Source organism: Haemaphysalis longicornis, unplaced genomic scaffold (genome assembly GCF_048455015.1).
Source record: "Haemaphysalis longicornis isolate Haplotype H1 unplaced genomic scaffold, Haemaphysalis longicornis Haplotype H1 scaffold_2, whole genome shotgun sequence".
Classification (NCBI taxonomy): domain Eukaryota; kingdom Metazoa; phylum Arthropoda; class Arachnida; order Ixodida; family Ixodidae; genus Haemaphysalis; species Haemaphysalis longicornis.
In genome coordinates, this window is record NW_027526295.1 from 138,485,479 (window position 1) to 138,507,256 (window position 21,778).

Consider the following 21,778-nt stretch of genomic DNA (forward strand, 5'->3'; position numbering starts at 1 on the left):
CATTTTCCTGTTTACATGACGCCAGAAATACTATCGTCTTTAAAGAACACGCCTAGGTAGTTTTGAAATTTCTCAGTGAAGCTCGTGTAAACGAATTTAATTGAGTCGAAAGGAAATTGGGGCAATTTCGGTCAGGGTGTGATTTGGACCAAGCAAATACGCGTCCCCAACACCGCCCCAATTCGGTCACGCTAGCTGACGGAAGCTTGTAGAAAATGTGTTGTGGCCTTCAACCTCGGAACGTATTCGTAGACACATGTATGACAGTCATGACGTAGAACTTGCATGACTAGTTTCAGCATAATAATTGCCTTATTTTATGAGCAGCAATAAGGCGATATTACTATACATTCCGGTTAAGTCCTTCCTTGCCGATGCAAACCCGGTTGTTGGCAAAGTCATAGTAATGGGAAGAAAAATACGCAACAGAAAAGAATACAGGGAAGGCCTTATGATTGCGTTGTGACCTTGGAAATGCCTCGAGCCCTTCAGTAGACAAACTTGTGTTAGATGTATCTGTCATGTACCGCGCCGCAAGTACCGCGCTCTGCCAAGCCGTAAGCGGTCAAATACCGCCACCTGGTGGGGCCCACTTCAATAGTCACTCACGTGACTCAGATTGCGCGGGCCTAGAGCGGCACTGCGCTCCCAAGCATGGACGACGCCGGTCACCACCCGGCTAGTTCTTAATAGCATCCACTTGGGGCTTGGTCAATAATAAAACCCTAACTACATCGGAAATTAGAGGAGTAAAGAAGTACGTTCATTAAACGTCGTCTGCTTGTGATGCCAGCGTGGGTATGTTCAGTTATAGTACTCTAAAGAACAATAAAAACAAACAGAAAGCGATGCAGAAAATGAGGACATGCTTGGCAGTGGAGCCCTAATGGTTCCGCGAACTCTGCATCGTAAGTCTGTGCTTACGTGTACATGTATATTTTCTTACCCCAGGGCGCGATATACCCACACTGAAAGGTGAACTATCACCGCTCCACGTTACGGAGGCAAGTGAGGAATATTACGTCTCCGTGTGGGGCCATATTGGACCAGCGGTGTGCATGTTCTATTTGGAAGTGTGTGGGTTCCCACAAAGGCTTCAACTGATGGTGGCGAATTTGGGTACGGATTATTAAAAAAAAAGGTGCTCCCGCATCTGAGGAGCGACGTGAAAGCTAGACTGTCCCACTTTGTGGAGGAGGCTTTTCCTTCCACAACAATCCCTATCACAACATTTATTGACCTAATCGTTGAAGTCCCAGCCTTATTGCATTTCTAGAACCGTGCCACCTTGCAACCCTTGGTGCTACTAAACACGCCACAAAATTCCGCCAAACCTAGAAACTCCTTGCATGTTCGTTTTGCAAAACCAGGAGTATACTTTTCTCGTTCATTCTTGTCAGCCTGTAATGACCTGTTAGCCTGCGGCTTGCTGTCAATATGCTTGAAGAGTGAATGTGAGGTGTTTTCAGCTACGGAAGGGCGTTTTCTCTTTCGAATTCAGTACGTAATATCGTCCGCTCGTCACGAGGAGCTTACAAATTTCTGTTGTTGCTGGTGGGCAGTCACTCATCGTTAGAATATTCCGATAAATCAGTGCGGTGGTCCAGAGTACTCTCACCATGTCATTGGGTTCGACTTTCCATTGGGAGCTCATAATAAAGTTAAGCATCGTTTTCCGAATAATCTGCATGATAATATCCTGCAAAACTAGTTTAGAGACTTTTGGGAAGGGAACAGTCAAGAACGTGTGGAGTTGTCCAGATGGGTGCAACTTTGGCGTTGATAACTCCATTGGAAAGTTACACGCATTCAATCGCATCGGTATTTGTGTGGAAGTTGATTCGAGCTTAACGACTTCTCAGTGCCACCCGTCTCGGTGTTTTAGTGTAAGAGTAGTCTCGCTCAGAAATACTAATAACTACATGTGCACTTGTAATAACACAGTAACAAAAGTCATTCAGCCATGCTTCAAAGGGGCCATGCACACAAAGCACAATTTTGGTTCATTCGAAAGATTGCCTCGTTAGAATCATACTGCCACACTTTTAATGTAAACTTCGCTCAGACAAGCTATATAACTAGTAAAAAAGCAAATGGACATGCGACTTACTAGCTCAATTCCCGCAACAGAACCTATGATATAATATGCCTAACTCTGCGCTAGGCTGACGTTTGCAATAGCGAGCGCCAAGGAGGCAGGTCTTATAAGCTTGCCGTACGAGCTATTCACGCTTAAATTTAGGGCACATTCTTTTTGTAGTAGAAAGAATTGTGTGGGGAACAAAAGTTACGAACAAACATGTTAGTTATATCACGATGTTTGTCGAGTCCTCGCTTACTTTTTAGGAAACGATTAGTATGAAACCTAATAAACATACGGCAGGTGCAGAGGTCCGCCCAGAAGCAAAGCGCGAACACCGCACTTCGGCGGTATTGCAGCGCCATCTATGAAAGTGGGCGATAAACAAGATAACCAAACAGCTGTCTCTGAGATGGTAGCTGCCCTGGTCAGCAGGCTATCTTTCGTTTTGGACTCTGCCCTGGATACGTCACTGTCGACGTCATGAAAGCAAACGATTTAGCAGGAGAATTGAAAGTTTCGCTAAAAATGTGCAATTTATTAGTAAATACGCCATCGTTTGCTGCCCGACAAGCCCTTAGGGCACTAATACGCATCAAATTTTTCGAATAAAACAAACTTGTATTTTGTGTGCTTGGCACCTTTAAAGTCAATGCTAAGATAGGTACGCCAGTTGTAGTTCCGAAATGGTTTATGCAGCTGTGCTGTAGAAGCTTGCTACTAGCTGTTCACCAACTGTTGAAACGGTAGCCAGTCTTGTATCCGCTTCCTTGGAAGCACCACTTGCGTTAGGTACCCGAAAGGGTATTTTGATTGAAGCACCGATGATGCTCCAGAATGGTCAACGCCATAAAATATGTGGGTTAAAACCCTGAAGTGAGGGCGGACTTACTCGCCATTCTGTCGTATTTTTAACGCAAGTGTTCCACAATGCTACGCCTCAATTTCTACTGCAGGACGGTGCTGTGGTTTAACGGCGAGATTGAGCACTCAGCTGTGCTGGTGACCACTCTGTTCAACAACGCTCGCCTGCGAAACATTACAAATGCGACAAATGCCATGTTCAACTTCTACGTGACGCTGCGTGGGCTCGATGACATCGTGACTGCGACGGCTGAAGCCCAGTACACCAGCCAGAACACGTATCACCAGGTGCTGCCCGAAGTGCTCCGCTCCATCTTCTTTCCCCTCTGCTCTAGCCTCATGTGCAGCAACTTCGTGCTCTTCCCCATCGCCGAGAGGGCGATGCAGGTGCGTGCTTGCTGTTTAACATCCTTTCACAACAGGCTTGGGCCATGGGATACGTTCCTCACGCAACTTCAGTTTACTTGAACGTGCTGTTGGGCTAGTTGGTATGTACATACTGATTGGGAGGCTTAGCGCAAAAAAAGACGAGGACGGCTGCAAACGTGACAGGCGCTCCCGTGACAGGCGCTCACAAGTGCCTGCCACGTTTGCCACCGTCGTCTTTTCTTGCGCTAAGCCTCCCAATCAGTTAACTTCGCTAGGGATATGTAAATAACTGTTACTTGCAGCCTTGCAGCCTTGGGGCCATGCAGCCAAAATACAAGTTGGTTCTATTCTAAAGATGTTGTGTTATAGTGGCCCCAGCGCTTATACGGCAGCAAAGGATGCTGTATTCACCGAGATATCAATCAGTTTAGGTTAAAAGTTTCAATCTCCCTCCAAATCGTGTGTTGTCGTGAGATCTGCCCTGAAGTCACAAGGATGAGTATTGAAACGACCTTCCAGTGCGTCAATAGGCTCTGTAGCCTTGCTTACCACACGTCCTCCCAGATGGCGTTGTCATACTGAGTCGGGGGATGTTGTCCGCGGTTGCTTTGTTTTTGACAGTATTTGTACCTGGCTCATTATTGTTACGGTAGAAAGTAACCGTTTAGTGAAACATGGGGTATGCTCGACAAACAGGGTCAAGTAAGACAGCGTCGCTTACGCCAATCGTCCAGTGTCGACCACGACAACTCTAAAGCGGCAGGCTGCTGTGCAGTAAAACAAGCATAGTGCGCCCGGTGCCAACAGCAGTGCGCATCGGTACTTCTATGTTTACGTGTATTCGTAACTTTCATTGTTTACCCCCCCACCCCCCATTCTTTCTGCTGCAAGATGAATATGCATTGAATTTAACCGCAAATAGTTTGTTCGGAATGCTTATATGTACCTGGCGGCCGTTGTATGGCACCACCGTCGCTTCAGCCGACAGCGCCGCCCGTGGCAAACCGCTCGTCAGTGGAGGGCCGGTGGTCGCCAGCGCCGCTAAGTTGCGCATGGCTTTCTGTACTTCTGCTGCGGTGCGGCTTGACAAAGGCAGATGACTTTTTTCAGTTCGGTAAATCCTGAAAGAAGAGGCAGCCTTTACGAGGCATGCCATGTGTGTAATTTAGCCGATATTCAGTAATTACAAATAGGAGACGACGCTCAATGCTCCAAGCTGGAAGTCAAGGTGAAAGTGGTAGTCCGTTCTTTCGTGCAAAGTTTTCTTTCCTGCTTGTAGTTCGGCGTATCGAGGAATATATGACAGTTAAATTACAAAGCCGGTCTGTGCAGCCGATTGAGCAATGCTGCTGCCCTGCCCTTTGAGAGTTGATGACGAAACGGTGTCGTGCACAAGCGAAAGACAAAGTTGGGGGGGTGCCTTCTAAGATTTACCCGGAAACAGAAATTGGATAGACGACGCACCATAATTTTATTAACTAAGGTATAAACGTTGAATTTCGCAGGAATACGTTTACTACAGCCATGGGGATCGTTTACAGAATAAATACCGCATGATAGTAGAACGTTACTGCACGCAGTGGAAAAGCATTGCTTTATGAGATTTGCAATGGTTGTTGGCTAGTTGATTAATGGTTTTTCAAAAAAATAATACCTGCGTTGGTGAAGGAGGAGAGACAGGAGGAAGCCAAAAACATTCGCTCAGTGTCACAACTGAATGCTGAGGTTTAGTTTTACAAGCTGCCACCCACGCTTGAAAAATCACTCCTCCGTCTAACGACGATGATGGTTTATCGCAAAGCTTTTTCGAATGGGTTTCCTTGGTATGCTTCTGGATTTTAATTGTGACGTAGAGGTTTGAACTTGACCAGCACGCAGTTGGGTCTTTTGATCGTAGCGTCTGTGACTTTGACCTTTTCATATTCTATTTCGCACGAAAAAAGCTTCACGTTCAACCATCGTCTTTGTTATACGGAGGGATGGATGATTTTGCTTTTTCATTTTTCACTTCCGTGGCCCCTCTCTAAATCGTAACTTCTTCCAGCTTGTCGGCAATGCGTCTGTGCTGGAGGACTCGGGCTGATGCACCCCTATTTGGGGCTATGCGTGTTTTTGGTTTCTTCACAAGGTATTACGCGATTTTTTAGGTACTAGGCCAAGAATACTTCCGCAAATAATAATAAAAAAACATCGGCAGAAGTTAACACTGTCACATTTTATTAAATACCGGTGCTAGCCTTTATTCCAAGCAGGTCCTAAAATGGGAAGTGGAGGGGGTTGTTTGTAAATTGAGCTGTTAGGTGCTTGAATAACTTTGGCTCTTGATAAAACTACCGGTACAAACGTGGGAGTTCCCCTTCAGCTCTCGGGCTCCCATGCTGTCACTCAAGACAACAGCCACACGCTAGTCGACCTCGTACGAAAATGCCTTCATCTTCAAAGCACACATACCGAGGTATTCCACCGCTAATGTTGGCGTTTAAACCGTAGCCACTGAAGATAATTATATGAAGAACTAGTGAAGGTAATTTAAAGTGGTAGAAATGAACACTAATAGTAACAGTTTTACTGCTACTCACATAGCGCGACCCTGGCGCAGAGCGCTGCAAAAAGCGCTCATGTCAATGTAGTCCGTTCACAAATAAGTTTACGTAGTCCTTAGCGCATTTAAGAAGAAATGAATAATAATAGTAGTACTTTTATTATTACTTACATAAGGTGGAGCCAAACGTAGATTGCTGCAAGAAACGCGGATGTCATTGCAGCCCATACCCAACTTTAGAAGCGCCCGACAAGTTTCCGTAGCCATTACTGCATCTAACAACCCTACACATCTGTCTAAACTTCGTGTCATCGCACATATCTGCTCACAACACCACCAAAACATTCAAAGCAACCGAAGCAAACACAGCCAAAACAACGGAAGGCTGCGTAGACCAATGTACTTGCTCATTCCACTAACGAGGGGATCGCCGAATGGGGGCGCCACCTATCTAGCTGCCTCGTTTCTAAAACCCTGCCTAATTTTCATTTTCTTTTGCCGGCCTCAGAAAATCGCACAGCTGGGCATATGACATCGTAGGTTCTGTTGGAGGAAATTAGCTGATGGGTCGCATGGCTATTCCCTTTTTTCATAATTACATAGCTTATTGGAGCGAGGTGTGCGTTAAAAGTGCTGTCAGTATGATTCTAACGAGGAAATGTTTCGAACGAACCAAACGTATATTTTGTCTGCATGGCCCCTTTACGCAGATGTTAGAAATCACCTACCAAGGGCAATTGCGAAAGAAAGTGATCCTCCACTCACCAGTTTAGGAGACATTGTGCTTCATGCGAAGTAGCTTGCGCATTTCAGGACACCATTTACTGCCGCTTCGTTGCGCAGGTGAAGCATCTGCACGTGATATCAGGCGTGAGCCCGTTCCTGTACTGGCTCACAAACTACGTGTTCGACTTCTCCTTCTACATGGGCACGGCATTGCTGGTTCTGCCGCCGGTCGTTATCTTCATGCACGATGTGCTGACGGCCAGCGACATAAGTGAGTTACTTACTGGGATGTTGGCACCAGCCAGCCTCCATAGGCAGGGAAGACAAAATTTAAAGTTTGCTTCATTAGAAAATGCTCTGCCCCGATAACAACGATGATTTAATCGAAAACATCGATCGAGCAATCGATATACACTGAAACCTCGTCATAACGAAGTTGAAGTGGGAGTTGCAATTACCTTGTTATAACAATCACATCGCTATAGTCAATGTCCACTTCTACCGTCAATTTGCATGCAAAAAAGTATTTGCTCACGACCAATCTGAAAGCACCACGCGAAAACGAAAAAAATATATGCAAAAACAACAAAGAACCATCACTTTATTCTCGCAAACGGATCATCCATGATGATTCGGCGGCTCGCTTTGCACAGAAAAAGTCCTTGATTTTTGCCGTGACTTCTTCAGGCGAATGATGGCTTTTTCACCTGCAGGCGCGATTTAGTGTCCGCTGTAGCCGCCATCGTGAACGATAAAGAAGCGGCGCACGAGGCCTTCCGCATCCCGGTAGAGTGCCTTGAGTAACATCCAGGCACCGTACCGGGAGGTACGGAAGACCGGCCCCCTCGCGGGTGTTGCCAGGCGCTTGCCGCGATTTTGGCGCGCTGGAGTTGGGGTCCCCTGAATTCCACCATCCGTAATGAGACGGAAACCGTCATGCGCGGAAAGACATTGACTTAACGGGTACCAAAATGGTAAGTAAATACTCGTTGTGAAAAAAAAAATTTTTCGTTACATCCGTTGCGAGGAAATTTTACCTTCGTTAAAAAGAGGTCCTAAACACATGGTAAACTATGGGAATTTGAAGGGGGAATTCTATTAAATCGTTACATCCCGTTTTGTTATCACGACGTTTTATTGTATTACGAAAAACAAATGAAGCCTTGTGGCTGCACAGCTATCCGAGAAAGTTTGTAACGACGCCAGAGAAACTTGTATGTGTGTGATTGGGAACCGCCTAGCTAAGCCAGAACCAAGAAATGTGACTGCGCGATTAGAGTGAGGCGCCTAGTTTCATTTGGTCGTTTGACATTTATGGCAACGTGCAGTTGAGACACTGGTAACTATGTTTAAGTGCACGTCAACATTACGTCACTTGTGCCCCTATCACGTAACTGTCGCTCAAAATCTGTTTTTAGTATTGTGTTTTTTACAGTAAATACCGTCTTTTGTGCCATGACTATATCTGAGGAAGATACAAATGGCTAGTTATTTTAACTGGAAAAAAGTTGTGCTTAGTTTTGATTACCCCTTAAACCACCGAGGGCGTTAAAAAAATCCTCTTTCCACCCAAACGACAGAAAGAAGTCCATAGAATAGAAAAGCTCTATTAACTGATGTTTTTTATTAGTTAGCGAGAACATAAAAATGGATATTTTGCTCTGGTTTAACAGAAAAACGAACAATAAAAACAGAAGCACAGAATAGGGACCACAGGTTAGCCGGCCGCCACCTCGGAACTTCACTTTGCTACAAGAAGCACTACACAGGCAAAGCTGACCAAGTGTCCACAGCCTTCTGTTCTGCTATAATAACGCTTCAAATTTCCTTTACGTTATGATTTACATGAAATGTTTCTGCTAAAATTTTTTCGCGATATAATACGATAAAACTGTGCAAAAAATTACACCGGAATCATCGGAAGTCTGTTAATGGGAGCTGTGAATCTGAACATGCTGTTGAATCGGCTATTTAACATTGCGCCCGCGCCTGTAACCACTTAACGAACCCCACCTGCCTTCTGGACAGCACCAGTCTAAGTCGCGTCATTGTGTTTTCTCACCTGTCTTCGTTTCGTTCGCGCTTCTTCCACCTAAGAATTTGAGGTGAACAGTATCCGAAATGTGGGCCATAAAATCATAAAATTCGGGCAGAAAACAGCGTAGAAGTGTTTGAACGGCCAGCTGAGATTCCCCAGTCAATGTTCGCTTGCTCCCTCCCTCCTTCGCTTCCTCACTCATTCACTCACTCACTCACTCCCTAATTCACTCACTCACTCACTCACTCACTCACTCACTCACTCACTCACTCACTCACTCACTCACTCACTCACTCACTCACTCACTCACTCACTCACTCACTCACTCACTCACTCACTCACTCACTCACTCACTCACTCACTCACTCACTCACTCACTCACTCACTCATTCTAATACACCTATTTTTTGTGAGATTCTTAACTTTAGGACACTTTCTAAGACAATATCTAAGGCAATTTCTAATACAGCTAAGCGCTTTTCATGGGTTTGTAAAAGGACTCTGCATAACATTATTCAACTTTTTTTGAAATATTAAATGCACGCAGAACGTTGTCAACCATCACAGGCAGCACTTCGATTAGGCGTAGTTATGTTCCTGAACTATAAATTGCTGTTGCATGTCCACCAGATAGCTTAGAAACGTGGTCAAATGATGGTTCTCTTACTGGTATTGGCATTGATCGCTGGGATTACGCCATTACAGCGATGTGGCGGCTAATAGGCGGCTTCCCATCAGATGCAGCAATGAACGCATTCGTGACCTACTTTAAAAAACGCACAAAAAGCCAAGCATAAACGGAAGGCATGCTGGCTGTGACGAGCAAATCATGCCGTTCCGCTCCGTACTGCTAGTGCTTCCACGGCAAAGGAAAGAGTGAAAGCATTTATCGGAAGTGTTGCAGAATACTTTTAAGGCAGAACCATTACGCCGGATTAAACGCATCTGAGCCCTCCTTCGAACTTGCCTCTTCCGGTAATGCTCTGCGAGTTTTGATTTTTGCACCGGGGTATCTGCAGTCTCATAAGAAAGGTGACATGAAGGGCTTGAAGAATTACAGGCGGATCAGCTTATTGTCAGTCGTCTACAAGGTACTTACCAAGGTAATGGCTAACAGAATTGCTTCCACCTTAGATTTCAGTCAACATAATGAACAAGCAGGATTTCGTAAAAGCTATTCAACAATGGGCCATATTCATACGATTGGTCAGGTGATAGAGAAAGGCGCGCAGTATACTGAACCCCCGAATTTGATTTGACTCGGTCGAAACCTCAGCAGTCGAATTCAGGCCATGCGGAATCACGGTGTAGACGAGCATTACGTAAGAGTACTAGAATATATCTAAAATGGATCCACTGCTACCATAGCCCTACATAAGGAGAGCAGTAAAATACTTATAAGGAAAGCTGTCAGACAACGAGACACAGTCTCTAAAATGTTACTCACAGCATGTTCATAAGAGGTATTCAGAACAGTGGATTGGGATCAACTGACGGTAAGGGTTAATGCAGGGTACCTGAGCATCCTAAAATTTGCTGATGACGTTGCCTTGCTCAGTAACTCGGAGGACTAATTTCAAAGCATGATTACTGCACTAAACAAGGAGAGTCGAATGGTGGCCCTGAAAAAAAAATATGCAGAAAAAAGTAATGCTTAATAACCTCGGGAGAGCACAGGCGGTTGAGGTATGTGGCGAGGGAGTGGAAGTGGCCAAATAGTGACCCAGAATCCCGAACATGAGACAGAGATAATTAGAAGAATAAGAATCGGGTGGAGTGCATTCGGCAGGCATTCTTAAATAATGAATGGCAGCTTACCGTTGTCCCTGAAGAAGAAACTGTATGACAGCTGCATCTTACCGCTGCTCACCTACGGGGCAGAAACTTCAAGGCTGACTAAGCGGGTTCAACTGAAAGTGAGGATGATTCAGCTAGTAATGTAACGGAAGGTGATAGGCGTAACATTAAGGGACCAGATGAGAGTGGAGGGAGTCTGGGAATAAACGGGTGTTAGGGATAGATTAGTAGAAATTAAAAAGAAATGGGTGTGGGCAGAGCATGCAATGCTAAGGCGAGATAACCGTTGGTCATTAAGGGTAATAGACTTGAATCCTAGATATAGCAAGTGTGGCAGAAGGCGGCAGAAAGTTAGATTGGCAGATTAGATCAAGAACTTTGCGGGGATACATTGCTCGACGTTAGCACACGACCGGGGTAATTAAGACCCGTGGGAGAGGCCTTTGCCCTGCAGTGGGAGTAGATATGACGATGATGATAATGATGAAGAAGGAGTGGGTGGTGGTGGTGGTGGTGGTGATAATGATGATCGGCGGTGTACTAGACCACTACCTTTGGCTACTGCCGAAGTATAAATGACTCGCCCTTAACTGACGTGAACAGGGGCCTGGGCCACTATAGGTGACCCTTGTTGCACTTGCAGAGCCAAGTCCGCGTCGCACTCTGTGTGTGCAAACTGTTAATATGTAGGCCTCGCACTGAGCGGAAAATCCTGGAGTAAGCGTCGCTCGAGACCTATGTGTGGTTATGTGGTATCGGCCTTGTTTGGCATAGCGTAAGGTGTCTCTACGTGGCGCCTAGGCAACGTCAGACTCATCATTAAACCTACGGGCAGCTGTACACCGCTAAACCTCGAAATGTCACGTTAATCCTTAAATAAGGGAATTACTGGAGCAGTGTTAAATGAATGTAATTTTGCTTGTGTGTGGGACCCATGGCAGAGAACGTGAGGTTTAGTTGAGTGATGCATAAGCCGTATGTACCGAAACGCCGGATGATGGCTTTATCGTTCAATGGTCTGTCAATTGCAATCACATTACACGCATAGGTGCATTCCCACTATTGGCATGAGGTCTACCAATAGGGACCGGGCAGCTGGATGGGTGGCGCCACCGCTCGGCCCTCAACTCGTTAGTGGAATGAGCTGGTGCATTGGACTATGCAGCCTCCCCTTGTTTTTGCCGTGTTTGCTTCGGTGCTTTGAATGTTTTGGTGGTGTTGTGAGCGTATATGTGCGGTGAAACGAAGTCTAGTCAAATGTGTTGGGTTCTTAAATTCAGTAACGGGTGCGTAAACTTGTAGGACGCTTTTAAAGTTGGGTATGGGCTACAATGACATGAGCGCTTTTTGCAGCGATCTACGCTTGGCTCCGCCTGATATGAGTGCGAATAAAACTAGTATTATTAGTATTCATTTCTTCTTAAAATCACCTACGGCTACGTAAACTTACTGGACGCTTCTATGTTTGAAAACGGGCTACATTACATGAGCGCTTTCTGCGGCGCTCTGCACCTGGCTCCGCGCTCTGAGTAGGAATAAAACTATTATTAGTAGTATTAATTTCTACCACTGTAGATTATCTTCACTAGCGCCAATTACTGCGGTTTCCACGCCAGTGTTAACGGTGGGATACCTCGATACGTGTGCTTTGAAGAGAAAGGCGCTTACGAACGAGGTAGACTACCGCATGGCCGTGGAAACGTCGTGGCAGTTCACAGTTTCTTTCTGTAACCGTGAGCGTTGTGCCTTCGATTTTCTTGAGTGACAGCATGGGAGGCTGAGAGCTGACTAAGCGGAACTCCCAAGTTTGTAGTTGTCATTTTATCAAAAGCCAAAGTTATTCAGCCACCCCACAGCCCCAGCTACAACGCATCGCCCCTCCCGCTTCCCCTTGTACCACCTGCGTGACATAAAGGCTGGCAGTGATAGTTAAAAAATGTGGAAGTGTTAACTTCAGTCCGTGTTTTTATTGCATATGTATTCTTGGCCGAGTACCAAAAAAATTATGTAGTACCTTGTGAACAAAATAAAAGCGCGTGTCTAGCTGCCTCAAATTGGGGTGCAGTATAGCCCGAGTCCTCCAGTACAGACGCATTTCCGACACGCTGGAAGCAGTTAGGATATGAAGAGGGGTCATGGAAGTGCAAAATTAAACCGTAAAAGTATGCACTTTTCCGTCTAACGACGACAGTGGATAACGGCGAAGCTTTCTTCGTGCGACATCGAATGGGAAAGTGTAAGTCAAAAACGCTGCGATAAAAAGACCACACCGCATGCAGGTCAAAGTCAAAGCTCAACTAGTCAAAGTTTAAATCCAGAAGGCAACCAAGGAAACCCACACGAGAAAGCTTTGCGATAAACCATCATCCTTGTTAGACGGAGGAGGTCTTGAGTTTTCAAGCGTAGGTCGCTTCTTGTAAAACTCGACCGCAACTTTCAGTTGTGAAACTGAGGGCAGGTTTTTGACGCCCTCCTGTCTCTTGTCGTTCAGTCATGCAGGCAGTGGTTTTGAAAAACTAACCGAGTAGCCAGCAACCATTGCAAGTTTTATAAACCAATGGCTTTTCCTCGACAAGCAATAACGTTCTACTATCATGCGGTATCTATTTTGTAAAAGATTCCCGATGGCTGTAGTAAACATATATCTGCGAAATAAATACGCTTCTGCTGTAGTTAAGGAAGTTACAGAGCGTCGTCTATCACAAGTTCTGTTCTGGGGTAAATCTTAGAAGACACTCCCCAACTTTCTCTTTCGCTTGTGCACGATGCCGTTTCGTCAACTGCCAAAGGCCAGCGACGCAGCATTCTTGGATCGGCTGCACACACCAGCATTGTAGGAGCATTTAGCTGCAATATGCTCCTCCATACACCAAACTTCATGCAGGCATGAAAAGTTGCACTAGCGAACGGACATGGAATTTTAGCTTGACTTACAGCTTGGCTCATTGAGCTTCGTCTGCTATTCGTAATTACTCAGTACCGGCGTAAATCACACACATGGCATGCTTCTCAAAGCTCGCCTCCTCTTTCAAAATTTACTGATCTGAAAGAAGTCCTTGTGGTTATTTACGCTTTGCAAACCGCACCGCAGCATAACGATAGAAAGCCATGCACAACTACGCTGCGCTGACCGCCACCGGGATTCCACTGACGAATGGTTCGCCACGGGCGGCGCTGTTGGCTGAAGCGGCGGTGGCGCCATACAGCGGCCGCCCGGTCCGTTGTATGCGCACATGCGCACGTAAACGCGCACCAACTTATGCATGCACACACCCACAGAAACCAGCACACTCAAACACAAAGGCTATACTTTTACCACGCTCGATCCCGGTTTCTATACAATTATCACAAACTAAATAACAAGGACTGATAAAGGTATTGCGGCGGGGTGCAAATCTCACAGTGTCATTTTTCGCGCACGATAACTATAGCGTTCGGAGCACTCCCTGGGATGAAGAAAAGATGGAAGTATGAGTCGGAACCAAGCAAATGTTTTTGGCGGGTTCATAAATGACCTGCCCGTTGCAGTGAAACGGGTTGTACCCTAGGCGATTGTATCGGGTTAAATTAGCGGAATTTGTACTCGAAAGTCTAAATGCTGTTTGTGAATCGTTCTGAGCCAGAAACGCTCGCAGCAGACTATAAAAGTATTTCTGCTTTTTCATTTTTGTCACCAGATCTCATATTGGCGTTGAACTGCCTGCACGGGTATGCTGCCCTTCCGATCGTCTACATATTCTCTTTCATTTTCGACAGTCCTGGCAATGGCTTCATGAAAATTGCCCTCTGGACGTTCATAATATGTAAGTAATCAGCCTTAGATCACTTTTAATGGTCGATATCTGCGCTTCTTGCCTCACCACGAAATTGTCTGGGAGAGGGAGGGTAGGGCAGTAGTGAAACGAGAACATTTTGAAACGCGCAGTCGGTAGAGTTTGAACCGTACTTCTGTTCCCGTTCTGCACAGAAATAACTTAACTATTTGGCACTTAATTTACTGTTAATTTTTATTCCAGGGGCAAAGCCTTCGATGTTGCGTTCGAACATTCTCGAATTGAAATGGGCTGATACTAATTTCTCAATATACAGTTCATACCTATTTTCAGGCTCTATATATATCACATAACACGTATACATGTAGGGTACAAATGATTACACAGAAAACTATACGCGACCAAGCCATAATTGAAGCTGGTCTTGCCCTAATCTGCCAACAAAAATTTATGAGCAAAATAACAGAGTAAAACCAACCACAAGGCATGGCAAGCATTGTTGTTTGAAGTGCGGAAAACGTTTCACAGCCTAGGTCCACCTTACATACATGGGAGCAATGGTAGACGCATCAAGCTCCCAAGATTACTGCTTGATGAGCGTACAAAATTGTCTTCAGGAAGTCGTTCATTTAATCGTTCATTTATTCATTCAGGAAATCGTTTATTCACATGTCACAAGCAATATTCAATTATTGAGCGCACTCAACAATGTCTATTCCGCATAACTTGCCGAAAATGCTCTGCCAAGAAGACAGATAGGCTGGAAATTGATAAGCTGGATGCTGAATGGTCTGCTGAACAACCATTAACCCCCGTTGGAAATCAAGTATCCGGCTCTTTATAACTCCGTACTTGAAATGAAAATCCGTATTTTGGTACTTCATACGAAAATGCCATTTCGCTTTATTGGCTCTTCGCGTTGATTTGATTTGTGGCTACTAGCACTTACTAGAGCAGAGGTCAACGAAAAAACAAAAACAAATGATGATGATCTGGCTGTTACAACCATAGCATATAGCTGGAAAAGTGCATTCATAGTTGCTAACTAACCGCCGTTGTCCAATCCCCTGCGTGCGCAGGCGCTACACTGTGGCTACGCAACGCTTTGCTAGGCCTCAAGGTATGCCCACAGGATTCAAATTACATGCACAGGAACACTTTTGCTGATAGCGCCTGGGACCTTTCGAGATCGAAATTTTTAGATATACCAGCCATACGTGTCCCTCCACAAAGAATTCTGGAAACCAAGACAGTTAGCGGTGCGGAAACACAGTTTTAACTGCACTTCAGATTAAAATAGCTGTTCAAAAACGTGTTGCCGGTTAAAACAATAACGCGCAGATTTTCCTACGCGGTTTTAGATCACGTGCTGAAATCGGCGGAGCTGTTTAAACGTGTAACGTAGTGTCACGTTTAGACATTACTAGGCACCACCTTTGAGACTTCAGAAACTTTAGGGCAAAAGTAAAAATATATCCACCTGTTTGTTCAAAAATTTTTTGCGGTTGCCATATTATATAAAACGCCGAATTTCATATCCCTTTGAGCGTACCATTCTGCACAAAATTGTAGTTGCTGCTTCTGTAGCTGTCCGGCGAAGAAAATGGCCGGACTGTAAAAAAGCAAAAAAAAAAACACATCCGTGATCCGAATCGATTTGAACCAAGTCCTGCACAGGAGTAGCCCCGTGCTCTATAAACTGTTCTATCTCCCCACGTTGTCAGGAACAAGTGCTGTTTCTTTGTTGTTCCTTTTTTCGTGGCACATACGCTCTTGGGAAATCGGCCAGAAATCGGGAGCTTTGAACGCAATGTATACCTGATTCACCAAAGCTACCTAACTATGCATTGTAAAGATAAAAGCTGTGTATGCTAGACCGTACAGCGTGGTGCCGGTACGTGATGGCACGTGACGGGCACCAGTGCACATCAGCCCCTCAGAAACCTAATTCCAGGGAAGCCGTGGTGTGTGACTGTCTGCTTGTTGACTCCCATCCCAAGACAGAGAAACGAAATCGAAGAGCGACAGGTACTTGGCGTTGCACAAAAGAAGCTGGTCGGCGTAATTCTCGCCAAAATAGAAAGAAACGAAAGGGAAGAAATATGCAAATACATTGAAGCAATAGACAAGTATCAAGTTCGCCAGGCTTTCGCCTTCAACCACGAAAATGGGCTTAAGTGCTCCAAGAAATTTTCTAGTCATCGACTTTCCTAATGCATTTATTTTGATTTATTCTTATTTATTTATTTATTTATATATTTATTTATTGATTTATTACTCATTTATATACATATTTTGATATATTCTTTATCTCTTTTGGCTGCCTCAAGAGATTGAGTTCATGTGCCCTTCAGTAATGCGTTTCCCCACACACTTCTGCACGTATTTACGATTGTCCGCGAGCTTGATTAGAGCTTCCGAAGACATCTACACGCGTGAGGCATGAGATGTGGGCTGAAAAGGTCACCATCATCTTTCTCGTTTTCCGTATTTTTGTTATCTTTCCGTTACCCTGCCTGGGAGCCCGAGACGGAAGGTTAGTCAGAATACCGGAAGGTTAGTCAACGTGCGCCTTAAAAAAACATGCATTGTCCTTGAAAGACGTTATATAATGTCACCTAGCGGCGGACTGCAGCTCATGCGGGTGCAGGGATGGGTGCAGGCCGATTTTCTGTGGCACAAATTGTGTAAAAGCATCCGCACCAAACGACTAGGGAGATAGCTAAAGTGTCCCAGATAAGCCGGAAAGGAGACAATTGTGTTAGTCAAGCTTCTATTCCCTTACACGCGATAGAGGTTGCCCATTATGACAGCTAGTGAGTCGCACACTTTTGTACTAGTTGTGATGGTTTTTACTTTGGTTGACCCTATCTCTTTTTCATGACGCATGCGTGTTCTGGTCACTGGAGGTTAAACGCTCTTTGTTTTTCTAGATTGAAATTTCAGTATAGAGTAGCCCTCGTCATGTTATGCTGTCTGTATTACGTTTTTGAGGGTTGCGTTTTTGGAAGCATTTGTCATCACTAAGCAAGCTTTTCGTCTGGTGTCGATTTTTCCTTCGAATATACTAACTAGTTTTTATTGTGATTCTGTAATTATATTTCTGTTAATTTCACTGTCTTACACAAACAGCTGCTGTCGGAAGGCGTAAAAACTACGTTAAAGGAGCCATGAAGAGAAAATACAACTTCGTTTAATTTAAAAGAACCAGGACCCAGTATCTCACTCAGCTCCATTACAGCTACAAAAGATGTCTTTTTCACGAAAAAAAGCAAGAAGTATTTAAAAATGTTCAAATTTTGCGCCACAGTGACGTGTTATGAGCAAGAATGACTTCATACGGGCCAACAGTAAAACATAATTTCCAGTGCGTTAACTGCCGTTAGCATTCAAGTGATGCGGTCAAATGGAACTAGAGGCCCCATTACAGACATCCAGTCATGTGTCGTCGCGACAGGTCAGTTAGGCGGCCGCCAATCGCACAAACAAGGTTCCGTGACGTCGTAGAACAGTTGCGGGAAATTGGCTAGGGAATCGCGACTGCTTCACACGTTTTCCTTTATATCTCCGTTATTTATTCGAAGATTGCGATGATATTGGTATCATTGGTATTGGGACTAATCAGTCTTTCTAATAAACCCAATTTGTGTTTTGTCTTCATGGCTCCCTTAATACTGGGGTACCAAAACTTAAGCTCTAAAAACACTGGTATTTTCTTGTTGCGCAAAGAAGGATACCATACGGAGTGAGATCAAAGTGAAAGTTAATTTGATTGTCGGCAGTTTGCTACTGTTGCTTTGTACAAATAATTAAGGCACATGAATTGCTGCTAATTCGCCAATTCCTTTTTTGCGACAGTTTCCTATCGTGCGGCGAGACATTTAACTTACCAAGATGAATAGCGGAACCTCTTTTCTGGCCATTCAACCATAGAGTTTCATACAATAACAACTAGAGAGGACTCTGGCGCTGCGATCGTACTCCTCAATGGGCGTGATGGGTAGTTCTGGATTCGGATTGGCTCTTGATGGCTTATGGAAGTTGCTATGGATTGCAGGCAGTTTCGTTTTCATTTTGGATTTACATGAACGCATTTGCCTACGCGGGGTGTTGGAAGAAGCTATCAAAAATACGTTTCTCCTTGAACTGTATCCGCGCGCGCACTGACGCCGCCCTGAGTGGAATGTGGTATAACCAGAGTTGCGAATTGTGTGGGTTATCAATTCATTTCCGGCACAGCGAGCACGAAAACACAAATTACGGTGCTCTGTGCGGCGAAGTTGTCTGCGAATTAGGAGTTCGGCGCTGCTGATTCGGTAGAGCAATGTATAGTCGAAGCTGACGACGATTGCGAACCGCCTAGAACAGCCACACCGTCCGTGCGAACGCCGGCTCCTACGGCGTAGACCAGCAGTACCGGCGGCTGATAGGAACGCAGCTTGATGAATATCACTAATTCAGGGAAGTATAACTTCTCCAAAGGTAATCGGTTTCTTTTAAATGCAGAGCATTTCTTTAACTCACATGTAGCGTCCGCCGTGCGTCTGCAACAGCTCAGCGCGCAGGCGCGCCCTCTCCCCCACTCCTCCTCTACCGCATCACGCCACCCTCCTCGGTCTCAACAACAGGTCCGCACCCCTCCCCCTACACTATATAAAAAAATAATACTTACCGGCGCCTGGTTTCGATCCCACGACCCTGCGGGCGGAACGCGAGGTACATGGTGCTGTTCCCACTGCGCCACAAAGCCGACACAGAATGGAAGGCTACGAACGCGCCTTATATCCTTGACTCATTCAAACTACGTCAAGAAGCTGCTGATACAACGCATTCACTAGGGAGTTTTAGTATAGCGGAAAGCACCACTTTAGCGCGCCCATAGCGTTAGCGGGCACGCTAACAGTAGCATAACAAGGCGCTATCCGTTCGCGATTGCGGCCCGCAAAACGTTAACGCTACAGCTAAAACGCTATACTAAAACTCTCTATTACCACCAACTCCCCAAACGCTAAACGTTAATGCAATACACCCACCCCCTATGCGACGCATTTACTCGAGTCCCCCTCGCGGGGAGATGGGCCCTTTTTTTTTATGAGCACAAAGCTTTTCTCTTCCTATTACAAACCACCAGCACCGAAGCTTTTACAAGTAGTTTTTAAAGGAGTCCGCATTCTGCTGTAGTTGGCGGCAAATGGCAAACCTGCTCCACAAACCTCCTCGACTCCGCGTCTGCGTTTATTTAACCGCGCTGTTTTATTTCGTACAAAACCGGTTTTTGGTCAGTAACTTTCTTGTTCGCCATGTAATTTGTAAACGGAGAACCGGGCAATAAGCGTTTTTGTCAAAAAAACACAATTTGCGCAGCCAGAGGCCCGTTTCGATCCTACGCAATCCGGTTCCAGAACTATTCATCATTCCTATTGAAGCGTAAGCGTCGCCGCCATGCTCGCGTTGACACTAGCGCCAGTTTCTTCTCTAGTTAATATTGTATGAAACTCTATGCCTTCAACCACTTGTTACCTAATATTCGCAGCTGCCACGGGCTGCTGCGGCGCCGTGTTCATGGACCACTTCGCTGATGACGTGGCCAGCCCAGCCATGGCCACCATAATCGGCACGCTCCTCCAGGTCTCACGGATTTCGCCTTCCAACACGTACTCTCGTGGCATGATAAAGGTCCTGCAGCTTGCCCGCGAGAATGCCATCTGCCGGAACGGAGGCGCGCAGCTTGCAAGAAGCTGCAGCAGCAAGATTAACGAGCACCGCCTGTCACTCAGGGCTTGCTGCGAACGTAAGTGCTCAGGAGATGCGACTGCTGGCAACTGTGATCGAACCACGCCCGAAAGCCGCTGTTTAACTGGTATTAATCCTCTTTGCCACGTAAATTATTTTGGAAATGGTGCAATGTTGAGCACGATTAGAAAATTGTACATGCTGCGGCTGAAACTCTAGCGCAAAAAGGGGCATTTAAGCGTTCATCGACTTCGTACTCCAGTGCTGCCATAGCATATGATGGGGCGAAAATCGGACGATCAAGAAGATTTTGGAGCAAGGAGGAACAGGCGACATGACTCACGTGGGTGCTCACTGGGTGGAGCGAAAATATTCTTCCTCAAAGTATATTGGTTGATAAAACACTATCAGAAACCTAGTGAGCAGTTCTTTGCTGAAAATCATCTCAGGAGATGTCTATCAAAATAGTTCCCTGTGCATCACTCCACCACTGTCATTCCTGTTATAAGACGGTAGAGCAGCGCTCACGCAATATTTTACCGTTCCCTGCATTCATATCAAGTGGATATGCGGCTGATTTACTTCCCTGATATTCCGATAATTGTCAAATTTTAACAGACCAGCTGGTGCAGCTCTTGCTTGCGCCGTCAATGAATTGAAAAATTACCACAAAAAAAAAATTGGCCGCGTATCTGCTCCTTTCGTTGCAAATGCCGTAAAAAGACGATAGTCTTTATCGGCTGTTGCGAAGTAAATGCCTCCCTTCGGTTTCCCGCTCACCTCTCATGTTGTCCCTCTTGCATCGCGCTCCTCCCAAGGTAAAGACGCCAAAGTTCTGCTTAAATCATTTTAAATTTCCCGCGTCCCACTGCTCCAAATCGGGTGTCTCGATGCGAACGCTGCCGTACGGCGAAGACGCGCGTTAATCGAGGCGCCCTACTTCAACGTTTATAGAACCGCGTTTCCCTACTCCACGTGCGTTGCAAGCGGAACGTGGAACCTATCTAGTGGAACTTTGCGTAACTGTTGCCGGTTGATTTCTTAAAATGGCGCCAGAAGCTATAGTGGCGCGGGCGGCAGCAGGCGACGGCGGAGTGAATTCTTTTTCTGCAGTTGATGAAGCATTTAATTTCGCAAAAGTCAAGCATGCTTGTTTTTTTATAAAGGAACACTGCAAATATCACTTCTGTATTGATTTGTTGTCTCATATTTGCGTAATGTCTTGTTGTTCTTCAACAATGTTGACAAGTATGAACATTACACCGGACATAGACGGTGTCACCCGCTTCCTTAATTTAGGGTGCACTGCGAGAAGATATGGGGAGTCGACTCAAGAGAGCCAACAAACCCCACCGAATCCACAGGGCACAGGTGACAAAGGGGGTGGCCGTCTGATGTGCGGCTTTCGCCGACCAGAGCGGCAAGAATGAGCAAGAGCCTTGAACGAAAAAAGAAACAACACAAAGACTTATATTTAGACAGGCAAGTCACAAATACAAGTACGAGGTAGCAGATCGATAATTACAGGCAACTTATATGGAATTCAAATACAAGAAACAGTCCAATTAGACAAGATGATACAAACAGGAGCGTTAACAAATGAATATTACGAATCGGAGCAGTTATCTAAAAGAAAATGAACAGTTCGATGCATATGAGAGACAGAGTCCCATCATATTCACCGACCGGGCCGGACGATGCACCGCTGTCGGAGGCGATTCGGCTACCTGGGAAGCGTGGCTTCGCTGTAGGCCAGGCCGTCCGAGACGATCACGGTGATTCGAGGCCCGGGAGTACGTTGGAGTCCTCCAGGGCGCGGGTCGCCGATGGTGTGATGTACAAACTGTCAGGTGCAG

General features: G+C 45.6%; 1 protein-coding gene across 1 annotated transcript in view; it reads left to right on the top strand.

Annotated features, from left to right (window-relative positions):
• Positions 1 to 3,010: 3,010 nt before the first annotated feature.
• The window catches only part of LOC144168312 (phospholipid-transporting ATPase ABCA3-like), a 57,122-nt gene continuing 38,354 nt past the window's right edge, over positions 3,011 to 21,778 (top strand). The window contains exons 1-3 of the mRNA XM_077697322.1: positions 3,011 to 3,331; positions 6,699 to 6,852; positions 19,723 to 19,980. Coding sequence (XP_077553448.1) covers positions 3,011 to 3,331; positions 6,699 to 6,852; positions 19,723 to 19,980 — 733 coding nt within the window. The remainder of the gene's footprint in view (positions 3,332 to 6,698; positions 6,853 to 19,722; positions 19,981 to 21,778) is intronic.